This window comes from Lichenostomus cassidix, chromosome 3 (assembly GCF_008360975.1).
Source record: "Lichenostomus cassidix isolate B80296 chromosome 3, HeHo_3.0, whole genome shotgun sequence".
Classification (NCBI taxonomy): domain Eukaryota; kingdom Metazoa; phylum Chordata; class Aves; order Passeriformes; family Meliphagidae; genus Lichenostomus; species Lichenostomus cassidix.
The window spans coordinates 4,546,478-4,569,960 of record NC_139483.1 but is presented as its reverse complement, the minus strand read 5'-3'; the positions used below and the strand labels follow the sequence as shown (position 1 = coordinate 4,569,960).

At 54.4% G+C, this 23,483-nt stretch overlaps 1 protein-coding gene and 1 long non-coding RNA gene across 3 annotated transcripts; both read left to right on the top strand.

Annotated features, from left to right (window-relative positions):
* Positions 1-12,430: 12,430 nt before the first annotated feature.
* On the top strand, positions 12,431-15,946 carry FOXA2 (forkhead box A2). Of its 2 annotated transcripts, XM_085054102.1 has the most exons (3): positions 12,431-12,658; positions 13,451-13,520; positions 13,976-15,946. In XM_085054102.1, exons 2-3 carry the CDS (start codon positions 13,452-13,454, stop codon positions 15,221-15,223), a joined length of 1,317 nt encoding a protein of 438 aa, XP_084910228.1. In that variant the 5' UTR covers positions 12,431-12,658; position 13,451; the 3' UTR covers positions 15,224-15,946. The 2 variants fall into 2 exon arrangements, with proteins under 2 accessions (XP_084910228.1, XP_084910229.1); XM_085054103.1 differs by lacking the exon at positions 12,431-12,658 and having other exon boundaries at positions 13,375-13,520.
* Positions 15,947-18,503: 2,557 nt separating this feature from the next.
* On the top strand, positions 18,504-23,098 carry LOC146438892 (uncharacterized). Its single transcript, XR_014850538.1, has 2 exons — positions 18,504-22,313; positions 22,950-23,098. It is a non-coding gene; the product is annotated as an uncharacterized LOC146438892 (long non-coding RNA).
* Positions 23,099-23,483: the final 385 nt, after the last annotated feature.

The window sequence follows — 23,483 nt, the reverse complement described above, 5'->3', positions numbered from 1 at the left end:
GAATCTGCTCAAATGCTGGGAAATTCCAGTGGGCTATGGGAAGAAAGGAAGGGAAAAGGGAGGAAAAAGGAAGGAAAAGTGAAGGGAAAAGGAAGGAAATGCTCTTTTCCTTCTCTTCACTTTTATCCATGGGATGAATCAATAAAAACATGGGAATAGGGAATGGGATGATCCTGGCTCTGCCAATGGGCCTCACTGCTCTGGACATGCCTCCATGTGCAATCCAACGGGATAATCCATGTATCCTACAGCTGGGACTGTGCCAGCAATTGATGCTGCAGATCCTTACAACGATGCAGGATCTGCTGTGGGAATTTGGGAATGCTTTCCCTAAAAAAATACTTAACAACCCATGGAATTTAAGTTGGGTATGAATTCACCCGAACGCAAGGAAAAAAGGAAGGGAAAAGGAAGGGAAAAGGAAGGGAAAAGGAAGGGAAGAGGAAGGAAATGCTCTTTTCCTCCCCTTTGCTTTTATCCATGGGATGGATAAATAAAAATGTGGGAACAGAAATGGGAAGGATGATGCAAGGAGCGGGATTTGGGATGGGAGCTGTGATATTGCAGGGAAAATGACCCGGCACGGCAGGAATTAAAATAATGTCATTCCTGTTTGCTCTGGCTCCTGCTTAATCCGCCAGGAACCCTGACATTTCCCAAAGAATTCTGCACCTCGGGAAGTTCGGAAAAATGCCGCAACGTGACAAAAGCGAGGGGATGTTGGATCTGGCACGAATAAACTGGAAGCAGGACGGGATCTGTGTCCTGCAGATGGATGGGAACTGGATGCAATCCCGTGTCTGTGGTTGGATTGGGATAATGGGAATGTGGGATCCAATGGGATGGTTTGTGGTTATTGCTGTTCCAGCGCCAGTGAAAGCACGGCTGTGCGCCGACCCCAACCCAGCTTTTCCAGGGATTTGGGGATTTTTTGGGTATTTAACGTGTTGGAATGAAAAACTGGGATGTGAAAGGCAAGGCAAGAGCCAGAGGTTTTTCTCTGGAATTCCACTGCTTATGGTGCTCCTTTTCCTCAGGGAATGTGGGGAAGGGGATCCGAAGGCTTATCCTCAGCTGTGCTGCCCCTTTCCCTCATGGAGTATGGGCTGGGAAGGGGATCCAGGGCCAGATCCGAGCCGGAGCTGGGCCACAGCTCTGTCAGGATCCACGGAGGAGCTCATTTGCTGGGATAATTGTATGCTTTGCCCTTAAGCGTATTGATTCGGAAAAGTTAATCAGGACCATTTGGAAGCGCTTCCATGAAAAAACAGAAAATCCCATTAAACTGATTAAAACTGAATCCATCTTAAATAACCCCCTGCTCCTTAAAAATGTTGAAACAGGGAATTGTATTCAAATAAAATTATTGCAGTCAAACACGGCCGCCGGCAGCTCCCACCTGCCGACGTGGCCGCGGAATTCTGGGATCACGGGAATGCCGGGAAGGGACAAATATCTTTTTTCTGGGACAAATCCTTGGGAGGCTGAACTGGGGGCAGGGAGGGAGTGCTGTGGCCACATCTAAGAGAGGGATGGGGCACAACCTTCTGTTTTCCATGGAAATCAGGGAAAAATTCCTTGTGGAAAATGTTGTAAAGAGGCTGCCCAGGGTAGTGATGGAATCCCAGTTCCTGGAGGGATTTAAAACATGGGAATGTGGTTTAGTGGTGGGGGAATGGTTGGACTTTTCCAGCCTTAGTAGCTCTGGGATTCCTTGTTTTCCCTGAAAAAATGAGGCTTCGTATCTGTCTATTCCCAAAAACATCAGATTCTGTGGCTGCCCTGAGGCTGGGGAACATTCCTGGAGATTTTAAACTGAAACCTGGGAAGCTCCTGGAAAATTATTCTTTTGGAAGGGCCCAACTTGAGATGCAGTTTGGGCCCTGCTCATCTGACACTTGGAATCCCAAAGGATTTGGGATGGATGGAATTGGGATTTTCCAAACCTGGAAGCTCTGGGCTGCAGGTAGAGCTCCTCTTTCCATGTGAAAGTGCTGCAGGAGGAGACTGGGATAGTATGGGATGTCAGGGAAACCCCTGGGATGTGCCTTGGGATTTGTCTTGTCCTGGGAGCCACAGGGCAGAGAACCCCCGTGACGTCAGCACCTGGAATGACACAATTCCTTTGGGGAGGAGGGAGGAGGTAGGGCTGATCCTGGCAGTATTCCCACCCCTGCCATCCCATGCTGAGTTCCCCAAATTGCCTCTTCCCCCCCACCCCCCCGAAAAAAAAGCCTGCTCTTGGAGCAAGGCATCTTTGGGAGTTTTGTTGGAATTCCAGCATAGAGAATGTGGCAGTGGGAGCTGATTCCAGCTGTCTGAGGAACTGGGAAGGCCTTATCTGCCTGGAGTTCAGGATTATCCCTGATTTCATCACTCAGCCGGAGCACACCAGGAGATTACAGGGATTGCTCCCAGTTCACTTCCAAATAGGTTGATTTTCCCTTTGGAGCTTCCTGTCTCCTGCTTGATGAATCCCGAGTGGTATCCACAATTTTTGCCTTTCCAGGGAACAATAACCACATCCCGAGGGAAGGATGGGAATGATGCCACCAGCTCCCATCCTGAGCTCTGTGCAGGGACCTATGCTGAAGGATTCTGATCATCCCACTCGGGCTAGTCTGAGGTTTGATTCCCCATTCCCAAAGTTTTCCAAATAGGACAGGCTCTGGCACAGCGAGATATAAAATTCCATAGGGATGTTTTAGAACTTGGCACGGGAAGTGTGTCCCATGCCCATGGATACGTCCTTGGCATGAACTTCTTCCTTGTCAAAAACCCCCTTTTTGGATAACCAAAGGTTTTCCATAGGCAAATCCTATCGGGAAATGCTTGGAAAACATTCTCAGGCATGTGGTGGGATTCTGGGGTGTCCAGGAGTGTCCTGATCCTGTGGATCAGGGTTTTCTGGGAGACCCAGAGGGTGACTGCACAGGGAAGTCGGAGCTGATCGAAGGGATTGAATCCTTCGGGATGGACCCAGCAGCAGCGGGATGAGCTGTGGGCACCTTTCCCTATTCCCACTGTTTCAACGGATGCTTTCTCCTGAATTTTGTCCTAGTTCCTGTGAGCAGGGATGGATGAGCATCCCGAATTCCCAGCCCTGACCTCCCCGGAGCTGCCAGGCTGCTTTATCTCCTTGCGGCATTCCCAACAAAGGAGGTGCCCGCGGCGGCCGTTTGTCACCGCCTTGTTCCCGACTGCGGGAATAAATCCTGAATCCCTGCTTCCCTCCCTTCCCAAGGCCGGCGGGCGGGTGCCAGCCGAGCCCCCCTAATCCAACAGCGGGAGCATCCCACAGTGGGATCAGCGGGAAGCCGGGATAATGGGGAGCCCATTTCCATCTGCATGGAGCAGCGGGATGCAGGGATGCTTCCTGAATCCACATCCTGGCTTCCCTACCCTCCCAGGTGCTGTTTGCCCACCGAGGCGCCGGCCTTGGAAGCAGCTGCGCATCCCAGGGCCAGGAAATATCCCGCTCCTCATCCTCTTCCCGCTCCGGGGGCCCTGCATCACAAGGCCCGCGGTATTTCCTTGGAAGGGGGGGCTGTGTTTGCCGGGATCCCCGGGAGATGATGAGGTGTTAATGGGAGCAGGGATTGGGACAGGGATGGAGGGCACTCAGGGGGTCACGGCTGCATCCCGATTTCCCAGCCACCTGGGAAAAGCCAGTGTGACATCCCCTCTCCGCCCCCAACCACCCCCCAAGCCTAAAAGGGCAAGGAGTGGAAGTTCGGGATGCAGGGATGCCTCAGGGGGCAGGGATGGTCCCTGTGGATTGGGAATGTTATCCTGTTAGGGGGCCTTTTGTGATGGAAGCGGAGGGGGAAAAAGGGGGGCAGTGAAAGTCGTGTGCTCCAGTGAAAGTTGGGATGCTCCGGTGCCCTCACCGGGAAAGCTGGGATGCTCACTGTGGCAATTGGGACGCTTTGGCACCCTCACCCCGAAAGCTGGGATGTGCCTGCACGCTCCCATGAAAACTGGGATGAACCCCAGGTGTAAAGCGGAATCCCAGTGCTCCATGAGGTACATCCCGGTGGATGAGGACACTCCCAGCACATCCACAGCCGATATCTCTGGAGATAAGGAGCAGCCCCGCCATTCCCATGCGGAGCCGGGATTGATGAGCTGTGGAGTGCTCCCGGGTCCTCTCCAGAGTGGATTTGTCCCGGTGGGAGACCTCGGGAAGCTCTGTCTCCTCGGCGGAGATTGAATCAGCTGGAAGATGGGGCTGGAAAGGTTAGGATGGAGACAGGGAGGCTGCTCCAGCAGATAAGCGGAATTCTCGCTGCTTCCCAGTGGGATGAGGGCTGGGTGGGGCTGGATCATCGCATGGCCCCAGGGAATGAGTTTTCCTTGCTGGAAAAGGGAAGCCAGCAGCTCCTGCCGGGGTCCAACTGACCTCCTCGGACTGGAAGCAGCTCCTGGGGTTTTGGAATACCTCCTTTCCAAGCTAGGATCATTTAGGATTTTTGGCATGGAGTGGGAGGATGAGGGGGAAAAGCTGGAGGAGGGTGGATTCAGGTTGGATATTAGGGAGAAATCCTTCCCTGGGAAGGTGGGGAGGCCCTGGAAGAGTTTTCCCAGAGAAGCTGTGGCTGCCCCTGGATCCCTGGCAGTGCCCAAGACCAGGTCGAACAGGGCTTGGAGTAGCCTGGGATAGTGGAAGATGTTCCTGCCATAGCAGGGGTGGAATGGGATGAGCTTTAAGCTCCCTTTCAACCCAAACCCTTTTGGGTTTCCATGGTCCATGAAAAAAATAAAATTAAGACCTTACGGATATTCCAGGGCCAGCCGTGATGTCCTGCCCCACAACTTTGCTTCCACAGGACTGGAATTGCCAGTGGAAGAACAAATCCCTGGGTGTGCCACGTGCCACCAGTCCGGCAGCTCCCGAAATCTCTCGGCACACACCTGGCCGGGGGGGGGCTCCATCCCTGCTCCCAAAAACGCTGGAAATAGCAGCAGCTCTGTTGATTCACAACCACAGCCCTGACTTCCCTGCTCCGGATCCGAGGTGTTTTTTTTAACAATCCTCCCTTTTTCCCGGTGAGCCGAGGGCACACGGAGCGGCCAGGGCTCCCCTGGATATTCCCGGGGGGCCGCGCCAGCTCCTCTTTTCCCCCTTGGAAAAACAACCCGCGGTGCCCTGAGCATAAAAAGCTTTTGTGTGGCGGGGCCTGGATCCCTTGGGAATGGCATGGGGATCGCACCCTGGGCAGGGAAGGGCTGGAGCCGCCCTGGGAGCCCCAGCCATCCCGCAGGGTGATGCCTCCCCGCGCCAGCCCCGGCAGGAATGTTTGCTGTCACCGCAGCCTGCGGCAGGGAAATATTTTCCAAGGAAAAAAAGGCCTCCCAGTGTATTCCGCGCCGCCGGCTTCCAGCGGCCTCTGTAGCCGTCTTGTTCTGCCGCTGCCGGGACACGGAGCTGGAGGAAGAGAGGAGGCAAAGGTGGGAGAGCTTTAAAAAGCTCTGGTTGAGGTTGTTCCACCCTCTGGAAAAGGGATCGGGAAGCTGCAAAACACCCGGAGGCTGCTTTTGGGGGAGAGGGTGGCTCTCCCTCCAGCCCCGATGCTCAGCTTCATACGCCAGGAGAAGCAGAGCGGCTTTTTGGGATGTTAAGGGATAACCTGGCTTTTTCCAAGCTGGGAATGTAGGTCAGAGCCGTCTCCCTTTCCCAAAACCCAGTGAGGATGCTGGTGCTGCAGGTTGGGCTGGAGTCTGTCCCTGCAGCTCTTTACTCTGGCACCAAAACAAAACGCACTCAGAAAACTCTGAAAAATAAGCCCGTCTCGGGAATGCAGCTGATTGGAAGTTTTTCCAGCAGAAAGTGCCGTCCGATCCGCGGAAAACTGTTCCTCGGGCGGGTGTTGATTTGGGCAATGTTTCCTCTGAGGGGGGAAAAAAAATCAGAGGAAAGGGGGAGAAATGTTTGGAGAGAGCCGGAGCTGCTGCCATCACGGAGCTTTTCCATCCCTCGGCAGAACAGCTCTTCCCTGGAAATGCACTGGATTTAGCAGGCCAAAGGCACTGGATTTGGCAGTCCAAGGGTGCTGGGTTTAGTAGCCCCAAAAATATTGGATTTAGGAGCCCAAAGGCACTGGATTTAGCAGGCCAAAAACATTAGATTTCGCAGGCAAAAGGCATTGGATTTAAGAGCCCCAAACCCACTGGATTTAACAGGCCAAAGGCACTGGATTTAGTAGCCCCAAAACCACTGGATTTAACAGGCCAAAACATCAGATTTAGTAGGCCAAAACCATTGGATTTATCAGGCCAAAGGCACTGGATTTAGAAGCCCCAAAACCGTTGGATTTAGGAGGCCAAAGGCATTGGATTTAGTAGGCCAAAAGCCACTGGATTTGATAGCCAAAGGCACTGCATTTAGGAGGCCAAGGGCACTGGATTTACTAGCCAAAATCACTGGATTTAGCAGCCAAAACCCACTGGATTCAGCAGGCCAAAGGCACTGGATTTGGTGTCCAAAAGCACTGGATTTGGTAGTCCAAAATAATTTGCTTTAGCAGCCCAAAGGCACAGGATTAAGCAGGCCAAAACACTGGATTTAGGAGCCAAAAGCATTGGATTTAGCAGTCTGAGACACTGGATTTGGCAGGCCAAAAATCACCGGATTTAGCAGGCCGAAGGCACTGGATTTAGTGTCCAAAAGCACTGGATTTAGCAGGCCAAAATCACTGGATTTTGGAGTCCAAAAATCACTGGATTTAGCAGGCCAAAATCACTGGATTTTGCAGGCCAGAGGCACTGGATTTAGTGTCCAAAAGCACTGGATTTAGTTGCCCAAAATCACTGGATTTAGCAGGCCAAAGTCACTGGATTTAGCAGGCCAGAGGCACAGACTTTAGCAGGCCAAAGGCACTGGATTTAACAGGCCAAAGGCATTGGATTTAGCAGGCCAAAGGCACTGGATTTGGCAGGCCAAACCACTGGATTTGGCAGGCCAAAGGCACTGGATTTAAGAGGCCAAACCACTGGATTTTGTAGGCCAAAGGCATTGGATTTGAGAGGCCAAAACACTGGATTTTGCAGGCCAAAGGTACTGGATTTTGGAGTGCAAAACTACTGGATTTAGCAGGCCAAAGGCATTGGATTTAAGAGGTCAAAATCACTGGATTTAGCAGGCCAAAGGCACTGGATTTAGCAGACCAAAATTATTTGGTTTAGCAGCCTGCCACCTGCTACATGCCACTAGTACAGGGGACAAGGTCCCAAGGACACAGGAATTCCAGGTTTTACTGGGAGGGGATCACTGACTCTGTTTTGTGGGGAAAAAGTCCTTGAAAACATTCAGGATTCTCACCACAGGAGCCAGCCTGGCTGGGATGAGCCATGCCACTGTCCCACTCAGGACTAAAATTCCCCATTTCCCACCTTTTCCACGGCCAGGAGCAGGTGCCAGAGGGTTGTTCTCAACCTGAGGTGGGTTTTTCCATTTTTTTTAGTGGAAACAAAGGATTTCCATTTGTCTGGCAAAATTAAGCCTATCCCACAGTCAAAGCTTCCCTGGCTCCTAAAGCCCAAGTTGAAATGGAATTTTTTTGGCTGGAAAAGAGCGGAGCAGAATGAAAATATCCCCTCAGGTGGCAGTGACCTGCAGGGTGGTGCTGGGATGGGGCAGCTCCAAAATTCCCACCGTGATCCAGGCGTGCCAGGCAGAGGGCGGCCGGATCCGAGTGTCCTGGTGTCACCGCGGCGCCGCCGATCCCTCATCCCGAGGCACAGGACCGGGATTGTGCCGACCCCGAGCAGATTTATGGGGTGATCCTGGCCTGCTATTAGTGGTCACGGAACCGCAGACTCCCAGACAGGGCCTGATCCCAAGCTCCCGTGGTTTTTTTTCGGAGCAGAAATCTCCGCTCCGGCTGTTTTGCTGCCGGTTCTGCCAGGGCAGCCTCATTCTGGGGAAAATGGGGCGCCTTGGGAGCAGAAGGGGATGCCAGGAGGGGACACGGGGGGTGACATGGAATGAGTGGCTCTGAGCAAGGCCTGGATTGCCGAGCTCGGAGCAGCTCCGGCTGCTATTTATACCCGGAGCGCGGGAATGGAGCCGCTCGGGATAAATGGAGCTATTTTCCAGGTCTTGGCCAGGTCTAACTGGTTTAAACAAGGCCGGGAATGACTCACAGGGCTATAAATGTCCGTCAGAATCCTCGGAGAGGCTGTCGGGGATGGATCTCCTTGGAAAAGCAGCCTCCCGGAGTGCTGAGAAAGCTGGGACACTCTCCTGTCTCCCTACTCCTGCCCCGGCCCCATTCCAAATCCCATCAATCCGAAATGCCCGGGACCGGCTGGAGTGGGCACACCTCTTTGTTTTTATGGGATGTGTAAGGAATTTGGGAATTGGGTCCCTTAACCTTGCCCCCTGGGTGATGTGCTGGACCCTCCTTAGGGTCATTCATCCCATTCCCTGAGCAGCAAATTCCCAACGGGAATGGCAGCACCCTGGCCAGGCTGGACACTTTCCAGCAGTCTGGGGGTTTTGTTAGGAAATAACAGGGAGTTATTAAAGCCCAGGGTTTTGGGAGGAGGCTCCCGATTCCATTTTTTCCCTGTTTGTTTTCTTCTCAGGAACCCAAGGACATTGCAGTTTTCAGCAACTGATCATTAGACATCAAAAATATTTCCCGGGATGAACCCAAAACCTGGATATTTCCATCGGCCAGGTAAAACCTCCCTGCCTGCTGGGAGAAAATATCCACAGCAGGATTTTCCTGGGATGTGAGGAAGACTTTCTTCCCTTTCTTTCTCGATCTGGAATGCTCCGGGCACCTCCCTCTGCTCATCCTTCTCCCCCTGCCAGTGCCGTGGGAGCGGGGGATGAATCCGTTAACTCCCGGTTTTTCACATCCAGCCGGCACCTCCGGCCGTCTTTCCAGATGCCTGCGCATCTTGTTTATCCAGCAAAACGTGCTGCTGGAAAGCCGGGAATGGGCATCACGTGGCCCACGGCAAACAGCCGGCAGATGCCCTCTGTTGATTTTGCTCCGGAGCTTTTCCAGAGGCTGCTGGGCTCGTCCAAGGGGGTTTTGCCCATTCCTGCTGTGATCCCATTCTACCATCCCAGGGCTGGCATTGTCTCCAGGGACCATCAAGAATGCTGTCCCAGGAAGTTGTTATTCTCATCGGGATAACTCCATTCCCGATAATGGGGCTTTATTCCCTTCCACATCACACTGGGCTTTTCCAGGGGTTTGTTTCATTCCAGCAGCTCGTTCCCTCCATTGGCACTTTGGATAATTACCAAGCCGGGAGGAAGGTTAAAATAGGGACTGAAAATAGGGATAACAGCCATGGATCCATACTGTCTGGATCCTCAGGAATCCTTGGGAATGAGTAAATTTGTCTGCCATGGAGCCCCTGAGATCCCACGGCTGAAGGATATTAAAGGATATCATCCTGGAGTTAAAAGGATGGATATCCTTGGGTTATTAAAGAGACAAAATTTTTGCACACTCCAGGCTTTTCCTTTGTTAGCCTTGTTAAGGCCTTGGAAAATATTTCCTGGAATTAAGCAGCCCCATTAAATGTGGAATCTAATTAGGAGGGACTTGGTTGGAGAGTTCCTCAAATAGTCGAGTCAATATTGGCTGGTGTAATTGTGGGAATTCCCAGGGGAATTCCGGCACCTGTTCCAGCGTGGAGGCTCTGTGGATGGGGGAAAGGGGTAAATTTGGTGGTCCCCATCCGAACCCTTTGAGTAGCTTTTCCCAGTGTGTGGAATTTGTGGGAACTCGGGAGTGGGATCCAGGTGTGTGTTCCCGATTTGGTGCTGGATGTGACCTTGGGATGGGCTTTTCCTGGAGAGCTTTGATGGGGATGCTCAGTTTAGTTCCCAGCTTCAGGAATGTGAATCATCCTCATCCTCATCCTCATCTTCCAGTGGTTTGTTTTCCTTGTTGGAAGCTCCTGGGAATGCTCCCAACCCAGCAGAACCTCTGACCTTTCAAAGATGGATCCTAATGGAAAAATTGGGAATAAACCCAGCGAGAGGCAGCACGGGAGCAATGGGAGCTTCCGTGCCCGGTTCTGCCTTCACCCTTCCCCCGCCTCAATCCCATCTCCCACCTCTTCCTGAAGTACCTCCAGGCACTGATTCATCCATAATTTCCGTGTCTTATCGGGGAAAGGCCTCAATGAATCCCACAAGTTGCCTTTTGTCTCCAGCAATCCTTCTGAAGGGTGGCTCTTCAGGAGCCGCAGTCTCCCAATTTCCTGAATTCAAGGGAATAACCCAATCCTGCCTTTCTTTTTGAGGAGCAGCACAATTGGAAGAGTTCATTATCCTGGATTAATTATGATAATTATCAGGAGAAGGGAGATAATTATCCTTGGAGAGGGGGGAAGAGGAAAGGCAGCGGTGCTGCTGTCAGGAATGGAGGCGGAAAAAGCCCATCCCAACTCTGGCCATCCCTTGGGAAGAGGGAGCCGCCTCCCAAGCCATGGCTCCCAATGCAAATAAGAGCATAATTTCAAAATTAAATTTAAAATAAATATTAGTTAAATATTAAAGAGAAGAAATCAGGTGGAGATGGCAGGGGAACTCTCTCATTCCAACCGGGAATGTTTAAATAAGACACCGCGGAAAATTTTTCATTTCTAGCAGTCCTGGCATTCCTAAAAATTTTACGGGAAAAAGATCAATTTTCCTGATTCTTTTTCCTAGGAGAGATTAATTTTATCCATGGAGAAGGAGAAAAGGGAGTGAGAGGTTGCAGGAGCCTCCGAAGTCGATCCCGCATCCAGCTGCTTTTCCAGGCCCGTATCGCTGAATACAAATGTTGGAATTGCTCCGTGTCCTCGTGTTCCTGAGACAAAGGCTTTGTCTGAGGAGCAGGAGCCGGAGGTGGTGGCTGTGGTTGTCCCTGTGGGCACACGGAATGGGATGGACATCACCATTCCCATCGGGATGAGCCCCATGGATGGTGCAGGATGGAAGAATTGTGGGACAGACAAAGGGAAAACAGAAAACAGTGTTGGGGGCAGTAGGAATGTCCCCAGGCAAATGTTTTGGACCAAAATCCAAGGAACCAGGGCAGCTACCAGGAGCTACCTGGTAGCTACACCAGGCAGGAAATCCTCATCTCTGGTGGTGCCAAAATTCCAAGTCCTGTGGAGGCCAAGCAGGGAAGTGGCACTTGGTAAAGAGGAAAAAGCAGGAAATTGGGAAAGGCGGGAGCTGCTGAGCTCAGGATGGTGTCACCTCCTGCCACACCTCGCTTGGAGGTGCCAGACGTGCTCACATCTGTCCCAACATCTGCCCCAACATCTGCAGGGGCCAGGCCTGAGGGTGGGAATTGCCCAGGGAAAGGCTCATTCCGGCCTCTCCGGAATCCATCGGAACAAACCACCCGCACCTCGTGTACTGCGGGAAAAGGGCATGGGAAGCCAACCGGATCTCATCCAAAACACCTGGATCCAGCCAGGAGCAGAGAGAAGGATCCTTGACCTCGCCTGGCAGCCACGTCCCAAATTTCACCCCAATCTCCCAGAATTCTCCCTTCCCGAGCCTCTGGATGAGCAGAAAGCTCCTTGGAAATGCAGGAAGCAGAGACAGAGGACTCGGGGTGCACCAGGACCCCCTCGCAGCCGGGATGGGCGGTTTGGGGGTGACCCCCCGGGACTGACCGGCACCCACGGGGGGTCCCCGGGTGTACCCCCCTCCCCGGGGTGTCACCCCTGTCCCCCCCGCGCCCACGGCAGGCGACAGAGGGCGCCCCGCCACCGCGCTTGGGGCGGCCCCTCCCTCTTTTTGGGGTGTCCCCCTTCTTGGAGAGGGATCTCCCTTCGCGCCGTCCCCCAAATCCCGGCGGAAAACGCCTGGAAGGGGTGGCCGGGAGGGAGGCGGGCTGCGGCTATCGCCGCGGCTATCGCGATAGGAGGGGTTGTTTTCCTTTGGCCATGGATCCTGAGGGATTTTGGAGCCCGGGGAAAGAATCCCGAGGGGGTTTTGGGGTGGTCCCACCGCGGGGGGGTTAAAAACTCTCGGCGATGTTAGGGTTGGGGGAGCCCCTCTGGGGAGTGTGAGCTCCAGAAATAAATAAGTAATTAAAAAAATAGATTAATAAATAAATAATCAAACAAATAAATAAGGTTTGCGGTCGTGTTGGTTTTTGGTGTTGGGTTGTTTTTTTTTTTTTTTAACGGTGGGCAGATCTAGGTGGGAATTCACGGAACGCTTCCCGGGAGCGGCTGGGATGCTCCCGGCGGAGCCAGCCGGGCACTGGGAAGGGGCGGTGGGAATGGGGGGAAGCCCCCCGGTCCCTCCCTGTCGCCCTCGGTCCCCCCCCGCCGGCAGGACCGCGATGGGGGGGGCTTTAGAGCCGGGTGGGGAGGTGATTTTGGTCACCCGGCTGTCCTTCCTTCCTTCCTCTTTCCCGCTTTTCCTCCTTTCCTGCTTTTCCCCGCTCCCGGGCGCTTCGGCAGCGGCGGCGCTGCCCCGACGGAGCGCACCGGGATCCGCACCGGGACCCGCACCGGTACCCCGCACCGGGCCTGCCCCCGAGGCCCCGCCAGAGCTTCCCGCCCCTTTCCCTGCTCTCCCCGCTCCGTTCAGCCCCGGTTTTCCTGCCGGGAAGAGCCGGGTCCCGACCTGCCGGGGAGGCAGAGCCCCGGGGCCGGTTCGGCGAGGGCAGCGAAGGTGCGTGGGGCGGGGAACCGAGGACTTGGGGGGACGCTCAGCCGCTCCGGCGGGAATGCTGCCGTCGGGAGTGGGGTGGCAATGGTGTCCCCCGGGAGCGGGATGGGGTGGCAGCGGTGTCCCCCGGGAACGGGGTGGGGTGGCAGCGGTGTCCCCCGGGAGCGGGATGGGGTGGCAACGGTGTCCCCGGGGAGCGGAGTGGGGTGGCAGCGGTGTCCCCCGGGAGCGGGATGGGGTGGCAGCAGTGTGCCCCGGGCGCGGGGCGGCGGCGGAGGCGCGCAGAGGTGCGCGGGGCCGCGGAGGAGCCGCTCCCGCCTAGGTGTGAGCTGATTATTCAAATGGGCAGCCGAGGACCTGGGGATTGGAGGCTCGCCCGGCCGCTCCGTGCTATATCACTGGGGCACCCACGTCACTGCAGCACTTGTCCTCCTCTTCCTCCTCCTCCTCTTCTTCCTCCCTCCTCCCTCCTCCTCCTCCTCCTCCGGCTCCTCCATCGCCTCCGGGCGCCTCTCCGCCGCGGAGCGCTGCGAAAACCCACCCAAGGAGCGGCGGCGGAACAAACCCACCCCAGCCCCAGCGCCGCTCCATCCCCCCCTTCCTCCCTCCCTCCTCTTCCTCCTCCTCCAGAGGCTCCGGCGGAGGGGAGGGAGGGTTGTGGAGTTTTTTTTTTTTTTGCTTTTTTTTTCCTCCTTTTTTTTTTTCGCCTCTTTTTTTTTTTTTTTTTTTGGGTCGCTCTCTGCCGTCGTTTGTTGTGGCTGTTAAATTTTAAACTGCCATGCACTCCACTTCCAGTATGCTGGGAGCGGTGAAAATGGAAGGCCATGAGCACACGGACTGGAGCAACTACTACGGGGAGCCCGAGGTAAGGACCGGGACCCCCAAAATCCCCCCGGCGCACCGGCCCCGGGACGGCGTTAACTTCGGCACCGACCCCCGGCTCGGGGGTCCCGGGGTGAGGGTGGGGGTGCCCGCTGCTCTTCCCTATTTTTCCCTCTTCCCCCCCCGCCCCTCCAGGTATTTTTCCCTCTCCGGGCAGCGATGTCCCTTTCCCTTCCCGCAACTCCGCTTCCCGGGACGGCTCCGCCGCTCCTGCTGCCATCCCGTCTTTTTTAACACAGATCCCAAAATATATTTGGGTTTCGCGAAGAAGAAAAACAACCCCCCCGCTTCCCCCCACCCCGCGCCGGGATTTAACCCTTTCCTCCCGTGCCCTCGGCGGAGCCCCGCGGCTGCGGCGCCTCCGGGCTGGGCTGGGCTGGGCTGGGCTGGCGCTCCCCGCCGCGCCATCGCCGTGCCCTGTGTCGCTTGTCCCCGCAGGGCTACTCCTCGGTGAGCAACATGAACGCGGGGCTGGGCATGAACGGCATGAACACCTACATGACCATGTCGGCCATGAGCAGCACGGCCAACATGACGGCGGCGGCCACCTCCATGAACATGTCCTACGCCAACACGGGCATGAGCCCCTCGCTGACGGGCATGTCCCCGGGCGCGGGGGCCATGCCGGCCATGGGCTCTGCCGGCGTGCCGGGCATGGGCGCCCACCTGAGCCCCAGCATGAGCCCCATGGGCGGCCAGGCGGGCTCCATGAACGCCCTGGCGCCCTACTCCAACATGAACTCCATGAGCCCCATCTACGGCCAGTCCAACCTGAACCGCTCGCGAGACCCCAAGACCTACCGGCGCAGCTACACTCACGCCAAGCCGCCCTACTCCTACATCTCCCTCATCACCATGGCCATCCAGCAGTCCCCCAATAAGATGCTGACCCTCAGCGAGATCTACCAGTGGATCATGGACCTGTTCCCCTTCTACCGCCAGAACCAGCAGCGCTGGCAGAACAGCATCCGCCACTCGCTGTCCTTCAACGACTGCTTCCTCAAGGTGCCGCGCTCTCCGGACAAGCCGGGCAAGGGCTCCTTCTGGACGCTGCACCCGGACTCGGGGAACATGTTCGAGAACGGCTGCTACCTGCGCCGCCAGAAGCGCTTCAAGTGCGAGAAGCAGCTGGCGGCCAAGGACGGTGGCGGCGCCGGCGGTGGCAGCAGCAAGAAAGGCCCGGGCCAAGCTCCCGGCCAAGCCCTGGGCGAGGGCAGCTCCTCGGGGGGCTCAGACGGCTCGGCCGGCGCCGAGTCCCCGGCCAGCTCCTCGCCCTGCCAGGACCACAAGCGCGCCCTGGCCGACCTCAAAGGGCTGAGCCCCGGCGAGCCGTCGGCCTCGCCCGGCCAGCACCTGCTGGCCCCGCCGCACGCCGGGCTGGCCCACGAGGGCCACCTGAAGCCCGAGCACCACTACGCCTTCAACCACCCGTTCTCCATCAACAACCTGATGTCCTCCTCGGAGCAGCAGCACCACCACCCGCACCACCAGCACCACCACCCGCACAAAATGGACCTGAAGGCCTACGAGCAGGTGATGCACTACTCGGGCTACACCTCGCCCGTGCCCACGGGCCTGGCCATGGCGCCCGTCACGAACAAAAGCGCCCTGGAGGCTTCGCCTTTGGCCGGAGAGACTTCCTACTACCAAGGCGTGTATTCCCGGCCCATCATGAACTCCTCCTAAGCGGGAAAATGCTCCTGGATAAAGGGGGTAGCCCCTCCCTCCCCGCCGTACCCCTCACGGTGGACTCTGAGCACGGTACATATCCATATATATATATATATATCTATTTTTTTTCTGTCGGCTCCAGATGTTTGCATCCATTCGGGAATCTGCAGCCGTGTGGCCCCTTCCCAAATCCACCCGGGGGGAGGGCTCCGTGTGGGGTGGTTTGGTTTGGTGGGGTGGGTGCAGGGGGGTTCTCTGGGGCTCGTTTTGATTTTTTTCGTTGTCGTCGTCGCCACGAGGTCTAAATATATATATTTTTTTGTGTGCGAGTCAGGGGGGCCGAAAAATAAACCCCCCCGCGAGGCAGAACCAACCCCTCCTTTCTTGTGAGTATTCCTAGTTTGGAAAAACCGAGGACCAAAAGTCTTGTAACGTTGTAAGAAAAAAAAAAAGGACGAAGAAAAAAAATAAGCGGGGGAAAAAAAACCGAGGGGGAAGAAAAAAAAAAAGAGAGAAAAAAACCCGAAAAAATAAATAATAATAATTAAAAAAGAAAAAAAAAAAAGGCAGGATAGATCGTTGTAATTGAAGCAAACGCTTGATGTTCCCGGGAGAGTAAACTACTTGGATCTGATTAATTTATCGTTTCTGTATGCTTTATTTATGGCTTCGAGCTGTGTATCTGGTAGCGAGCGGCCGCGGCTGCCGCGCAACTCCATTAAAGTCGTATTGGCGGTGCTTTTCCCCCTGCATCTCTGTTCCGCCGCCGCCGCCCGACGGGACCCCCGCCATGCCCGGCTGGCGTTCCCGGGATTTCTGCGAGCGAGCCAGCCCCGGCTGAGACCGCTCCTACCCCGGCTGGGATCTCCCCAACCCCGGCTGGGATCTCTCCAACCCCGGCTGGGATTTCTCCATCCCCGGCTGGGATCTCCGATGTCTCTGCCGCAATCTCTCCGTCCCTTCCAGGACCCCTCCATCCCCGCGGGATCCCGCTGTCCCTCCCAGGACCCTGCCATCCCCGCAGGATGCCTCCATCCCTTCCAGGATCCCGCTATCCCGGCAGGATCCCGATATCCCTGCCAGAATCCCACTATTCCCACCCGTCCCACCCTCAAACCACGGCCAGGGAAAATCCGCACCGCCCCGCAAGGTGGGAAGCGGCACTCCTTTCCCAAAGCCCCGCGATCCCGGAAAAACCATCCCGACTGCGGGAACCGGGCGGGATTTGGGACTCGCGGGAGCAGCGCATCCCTGCCTTTCCCGGGACGGGCTCCCGGTTTTATCGCGGGCGGTGGAAAACCCGCGGAGCTTTTAATTTCCAACACATCCCGGGCTCTCCGGTGCCCAGAACCTCTGCTTCCATTCCCTTTTCCCCCCTCTTCCCAACCACTTGTTGTTTTTCCCACGCGGCGCCGACCACGCCGCGATGTTGCTTTCCCAACTAACACCCAAATCCTTCTTAAAATTCCGCATTGTCCGCGGCGAGAGAAAAGGGGAGAAAGGGAACGAGCGGGGAGGGGAAAGGCGGGGGTGGGGAGGAGAAGGGGAAGAAAAAGAACCTTCCCAAAAAAACAAAACGGGGCTGAAATGTGCCGGGATCTCTCCAAGGACACACACGATGGCGAGCGGGGCGTGCAAGGGCTGCCATTAGCACATAAAAGGCTCCCGCGGCCAGCGGGCACGGGCGCGGGGGTGTCGCCGCTTTGGGGACAAGGACACCCCCCCGCCCCCGCTCCCGGCCGGGGCCCGGCCCCGCTCGGCTCCCGCTCGGCTCCCGCTCCAGCAGCGGAGCTTTCGCCCCTTTTTTATTTCCTTTCCATTCTTTTTTTCTTCCTTTCCATTCTTTTTTTCTGCCTTCCCGTCCTTTTTATTCTTTTCCTTTCCACTCCTTTTTTTTTCTTCCTTCCTCCCTTTATTTTTTCTCTCCCTTTTCGCTTTTTCTCCCCTTTTTATTTCTTCTCCCCCTTTTATTATTTCTTCTCCCCTTTTATTTCTTCTCTCCCCCATTTCCCCTATTTTTTTTCTTGCCCCTTGCATTTTTCTCCCTCCTTTGCTTTTTACCCCTTTCCTTTTTCTCGCCCCTTTCATTTTTCCTCCCCTCCTTTTAATTTTCTCCCCTTCTATTTCCTCCTTTATTTTTTCTCCTCTTTTTATTTTCCTGTCTCCTTTTTATTTTTCTTTTTCCATTTATTTCCCTCCCCTTTTACTTCCCCTCCTTTTATTTTTCTCCCCTTCACCCCTGTACCTTTTCTCCCTCCTTTTATTTTTTCTTTCCTTTCTTCCCTTCTTTTTTTTCTTCTCCTTCCTTTCCCCCCTTCTCCTCCCCACTTTCGTTTCTTCTCCCTCCTTTTTTCTCCCTCTTTTCTCCCCACTTTAATTTCTTCTCCCTCCTCTTCTTCTCTCTCCTCTACTCCCTACTTTCATTTCTTCTCCCTCCTTTCCTCCCTTCCTTTCCTTTCTTCTCCCTGTTTTTCCTCCCTATTTTCTCCCCTCCTTTTCTTTCTTCTCCCTGTTTTTCCTCCCTCTTTTCTCCCCACTTTCATTTCTTCTCCCTCCTTTTTTCTCCCTCCTTTCCCCTCCCTCTTTCCTCCCCTCCTTTTCTTTCTTCTCCCTCCTTTTTCCTCCCTCTTTCCTCCCCACTTTCATTCCTTCTCCCTGTTTCCCCTCCCCTCTTTCCTCCCCCTTTCCTCCGCCCCACTTCACCATTCGAGCCACAAACGACACCCCCCTCCCAAAAGAAAAAAAAGGGAAATAACCCAAAAATCCGCCGGCTGGGCGTTATTCCTTTCCCCTTTCCCTCCTCCCCTTGGCATTTTCCCCTTTCTCCACACGATCGCAACCTCGCAGCGAGCGCATTCTGCTCCTGCCTGGTTAAGCAACCGTGAGCTGTGAATAAACAAAGTCAGTAAACAAAAAAAAAAAAAAAAAAAGAGCTAAAAAAAAAAAGGACGAGGAGCGCGCGGAGCGGGGCGGGGGGGGGAAACGTGGATGGAGCTCCAAATTCCAGGAGGGTAAACTTTCCCCAGCACCACGTCAGAGTTCAGCAAATTTACACAGATATTATATTGCGGCCCCTTCCTTCCCTGCCGCCCCCCCCCCGCGCCTTCCGGAGCCGCGGGAAGCGAATTTTATAAAGCTGATCGATATCTTGGTAAAATATTCATTTTTAAACGGGCGCCCGGCGAAATCTTTGCTTTGTGCTAAAGTCAACAGTGGCACAGTTGGAGCTCCAATAAATGCCGGGATGCTCCCGGCTCCCCGCACAGCCGGGCCGGCGGCCGGGGCGCAGGTAGGGGACACCCGCCGCTCCTTCTCCTGCTTTTCCTTGCCTTCTCTTCCCGCTTCCCGCTTCATTCCCAGCTCTTCTTCCTCGCCCTTGTCCTCCCCGGCTCGGCTCAGAGCCGCCGGGGCCGAGGGAAGCGGCGCGGAGGCCGCGGGGGGATGGATGGATTTAGGGATGGGTTTGGGGATGGGTTCGGGAATGGGTACAGGGATCCGCCTCGTCCCCGAGTTTTTTGGGACCCCATCTCCCGGGCTTGGAGTTTTGGGGGCTGGGAGCCACCTCGAGGCCCCGATTCTGCCCAGTTTAGCCCCAAACCGTGGGACAGGGACGGGACGCGCGGGCCCTGGTTCCTCCCTCTTCCCCGAATTTTTAGAGCTTTATTGAAATTTCAGCGCATTTCCCCCTTTCCCCCCCTATTTTTCCTCCCAATCTTTTGTTCCGGGTGAGGCTTTCTCCCGGGAAGCGCCGATCCCGGTGGCATTCCCGTGGCTCCCGGCTCCTTGCACCCTCGCGGGCCAAAAAGCACGGGATCAAAACATTCCCGCGGGCGCATTCGCCGGGAAAACCGGCAATTCCAGCGGCCCTTCCCGAGGCTCAGGGACACCAGTGGGGTCCCAGCTCGGAGCGGGTGGCCGTGTCCCCGTGTCCTCTCGCTGGGCCAGGTGACAGCGCTAATGAGCTCTCGCTAATTAACGGCTGACAGCTCCAATTAGCGCTCCTCGCCCCCCCGCGGGGGCAGCGCCCATCCCGCCGCATTCCCGCTCCCGCCCTGCCACTCCCGGCTGCTTTTCCCTCTTTTCCCGAGCATCCCCAGCTCCCTGCGATTCCCAGGATCCCGGAGCGCCGGGCTCCGTTTTGCCGTTATTTCCCGTCAAATCCCGAGTTGGGTTTATTTTTTGGGATGCGGTTTGGGAATGCCGAGCGGGATCGGACAGGAGCTGAGCTCCCAAATCGGCCCCGCTCCAGCCGCTTCCCTTCCCTCCGTTATCCATAATTTTCTTTTATTTTCCCCTGACTTGTCCCTCCAGGAAAAGCGACTTTTCCCGTTTTTTTGCCTTATCCCGGCCCCTAGTGACATTCAGGGATGGCTCCAAGGACATCAAAGCACAAAGAGGATGGAGAAGCCCCGGTGGGATCCCAAATTCCCCCCCAACCCTTTCCCCCCGGGATAACGCTGGAAGAGCCGGCCCTGCCTTCCCCGCCCGCAGCATCCAGCGCATTTCTGGATGATCCCAAGGAAAAAAAAAAAAAAAAACAAACCAGGACAACTCGGGGCTGAGATGGGACTAATTATTAGTGGGGCTAAAAAGAGCTGGAACACCCAAGTAGGGCTTATCCCGTCTCCCGGGAAACTGATGGAGCCTTCTTTTCCAAGCTGTAATTCCGCTCAGGCTCAGGGCAGTTCCCACTATTTCTCCCAGAAATTGTCCTAATCGTAGATTTTTTTGAGGAAAGCCTGCTTCGGTTAATCCGAAAAACCACAAAAACCAGGTAGCGAAGAGGCTGGAAAAGGGAAGGAGGAGGGGAAAGGTGGGAAGTTTATTCCCAGCGCCCGGGAACAGGAGAGGAAATATTAAAGGGTGATGGGGAATCCGCCGGCTCCGGATTTCTGGGAATGCTAAACCCGGGATTGCGGAGCCGCTGGATGCGGGAAGAGAAAAAGGAGCTGGGCAGGATTTTCCTTCTTTATTCTGTTTTGCGGTATTGTTTCCATATTTATCCCGATGGAGCCGAGGAAAGGTGGGAGAGGTGGATTTGGGAACGGCTGGGTTTCTTGGAATAAAATAAAATAAATAAGGGGGAACAAAAAGGAGGGGGGGAAAGAATATTTAAAAAAGAAATGGGAAAAAGAAAAGGAAAAAAGAAAAGAAAAGAGGAAAAGGAAAGGAAAAAAAGAAAAAGAAAAGAAAAATAAAAATAGGAAGAAAAGGAAATAAGGAAAAGAAGAAGTGAAAACTAAATAAGGGGGAAAGGATAAAAAAAGAGAGAAGGAAAAGAAAAATCAGAAAGAAAAAAGAAAAGAAGCAACCCCCCCAAATACGGGAAAAATGGGGGGGGGGGGAAGGAAAAAAGCAGAAAAAATATCCCTGCAATCAGGTTTTTCCCTCCCTGAAATATTCTGGAAGAAGCACTCCCGTTCTGGGGTGTCCAGGGGCTGTGGAATACTGGGAAAATCCCAGGATCGGCTACAGACGGCGGGGAGAGGGTGTTTGTGCCCCCCGCGGGGATGGATCCCACCGGGACAGAACGGGGAAGAGGGAATGGGAGAACGGGAAAAGCTGCATGGAGCCCGGGACAGGGCTTTTTTTGGGAAAAGATGGATGGGAGGATGCAGGCATGGAGGGATGGAGGGACGGAAACTCCCCCCGGGCTGTGCTGTTTGGAGGGAGAGCTGGGCATGGAATTCCAGGAAAAAGAAAGCAAAAATTTAGGGAAAAACAAAGGGAAAAAAAGGAAAAGATAAAGGAGAAGTGTTAAAAAACCCGGGAATGAGGTGGAAGCAGCTGAGGGGGGAGCAGGGCAGGGACTGCTCCAGCTGGATTTCCTTTCCTTTCCTTTCCTTTCCTTTCCTTTCCTTTCCTTTCCTTTCCTTTCCTTTCCTTTCCTTTCCTTTCCTTTCCTTTCCTTTCCTTTCCTTTCCTTTCCTTTCCTTTCCTTTCCTTTCCTTTCCTTTCCTTTCCTTTCCTCTTTCCTTTCCTTTCCTTTCCTTTCCTTTCCTTTCCTTTCCTTTCCTTTCCTTTCCTTTCCTTTCCTTTCCTTTCCTTTCCTTTCCTTTCCTTTCCTTTCCTTTCCTTTCCTTTCCTTTCCTTTCCTTTCCTTTCCTTTCCTTTCCCATTCCTTTCCCCCTTTTCAAATTCCATTTTCCTTCCTTTCTTTCTCCCTTTTAATTTCTTTCCCTTTCAATTATTCCCCCTCTTTCCTTTTTTCTTTCCCATTTCTTTCCCTTACTTTCCCCCCTTTTCCCCTTTTTCCCATTCTCCTTTCCCCTTTCTTTCTCCTTTCCCTTCCCCCCCTCTTTCCCTCTTTTTCCCACTTCCCCCCTTCATCTCTTTCTGCCCTTTCCCCCCTTTTCCCACTCCATTCCAGCAGCTCCCCCTTCCTCACATCCAGCCTCATTCCCTCTCCACCCTCTCGGCTTCCCCCAGGCCACCGAGCCCTTTTCCAAGGAAAATGTGGGAAAGGCAGGGATCATCCAGGATGAGGCTGTGCTTTGGATCCCACCAAATGAGAATTCCTGACACTCCACCGATTCCTGCTTCCAGATCCCAGGAAAGGCCAGACAAGGAGCTCTTCCTTGGGAAGGAGCACTTTTCCACAGGGTTTTCCTCACCACCAGCATTTCAAGGAATGCTCCTCTCCCTGTTGGAAAACAGCTGGGGTGGAAAGATGGGGATTTGATTCCCACCCCGCTTCCCAAGGCAGAAATATTGAGGGATTTGGGAGCCCTTGGAATGCTTGGCTCATCCCTGCTCCATCCTCCCTGCTCCCGCTCTGCCTTCCCTCTCCTTTATTTATTCAGCTAATGGATGCGGAGTCGGTGGCAGCGGGAGTTGGGATAAATCGGGATTCATCCATGTCCTCATCCCTATTAAAGGCCAAGATTCCCATCTCCGATTGCCTCTTTGTGTCTGTCCTCGGCAGCGATACCTGGGTCACGCTCCAGTAATTCCCGACAGGAATGGGGACACGGCCTGGATATGGATCCCAGCCAGGATATGGATCCTTCTGGCCTTCACGGAAACAGCGGGAAAATCACAACTGCACCTCGGGAATGTTGAGTTTCCCAGAAATCTGAGGGATGCACGGGGTGGTTTTCCAAAGGTGAATGCAGGAAAGGCTTTTGAGAGGAGGAGAAATTCCAGCAGGAAAAATCCTGTAGAATTGGAGTTGATTAAACCCCTTCCAAAGCTTTCCTGAAATGTCCCACCTTGGAGCTCTGGGATCCACAGCAGGAGGAAAACAGGGAAGGGGTGGAAGTTTGGATGCACGAATCCATTTTGGAATCACTCCTGGGAAAGAGTGGGACACAAATCCAACAGCCCTGGGCGGGAAAAGGGGACAGAAGGTGGGAATTGCTTCCAAAGGGGCTTTTCCAGGAGTTTCTGTCCCCCTGGGTCTGATCAGAGGCATCATTCCCAAACCCATAAAATCTCTGCAGATGTCGAGCTGATGGCAGAGCTGCTTTTTTGGGAGCATCCGGATGAACTCTCCAGTTTGGGAAGTCACCAGCTCATCCCTGCTTTTCCCTTTGTTTCACCTCTTCCCCACCCTCCTCTCCCATCAATTCCCAGTGTGGATTTTTAGGGGGAGAAGGAAAAACACTGGGAAGGGCCTTTTCCATAAGGAAAGGCAAAAATCTGCTGCCTGACTGGGAGAAATTCCCATATGGAAAGATCCGCCAAGGAATAAATCCGGTGGGAAGCAGGCGCCAGAGCAGAGCTGCTTTTCCCGGCACAGGGATGAGAGGAGAAAGAAAAGGAGGAGAAGGAGGAGAAGGAGGAGAAGGAATTAATCACTTGGGATGACGAGAGCTGCCGACATGGGATCGGGCTTTCTGCAGGAATAAAAACCCCGGAATGGGGTGGATCTCCTGAAGTGCCTCTTAACCTCTTCCATATCCTGTTCCTAAAGGGAAAATAAATCCCACCAGGAGTTCTCCTTGCAAGGGAAAAAAAATAAAAAAGGGAAGGAGCATTATCTAGCTCTCCAAGGTGTTGGGATTCATGGAAAAGGAGAAGGGGCATGGGAGAAGGGAGAACTGGACAGGACAGGGAGCTTGCTCCAGGCTCTGGATTATGCCATGGATAGGGCAGGGATTTCAGCTGCTTTTAGTGCAGGAATATTCTTCATCCAGGTGAAACTGGGGATATTTGGGATGGGGGGGAAGAGGATGATCCCATGGGATTATATCCATGTTTGCAAGAATGAGCAAAGGGTCTGGAACAAGGCAAGGTTTGGGAATCAGCAGGGTGTGGGATGCAGTGGGGTTTG

Excerpts from the sequence above, each read along its gene's own strand:
- FOXA2 (XM_085054103.1), top strand. The coding sequence starts at position 13,434 with ATGCACTCCACTTCCAGTATGCTGGGAGCGGTGAAAATGGAAGGCCAT. Across the intron at positions 13,521-13,975 it reads ACTACTACGGGGAGCCCGAG|GGCTACTCCTCGGTGAGCAA; the intron begins GTAAGGACCGGG and ends TTGTCCCCGCAG.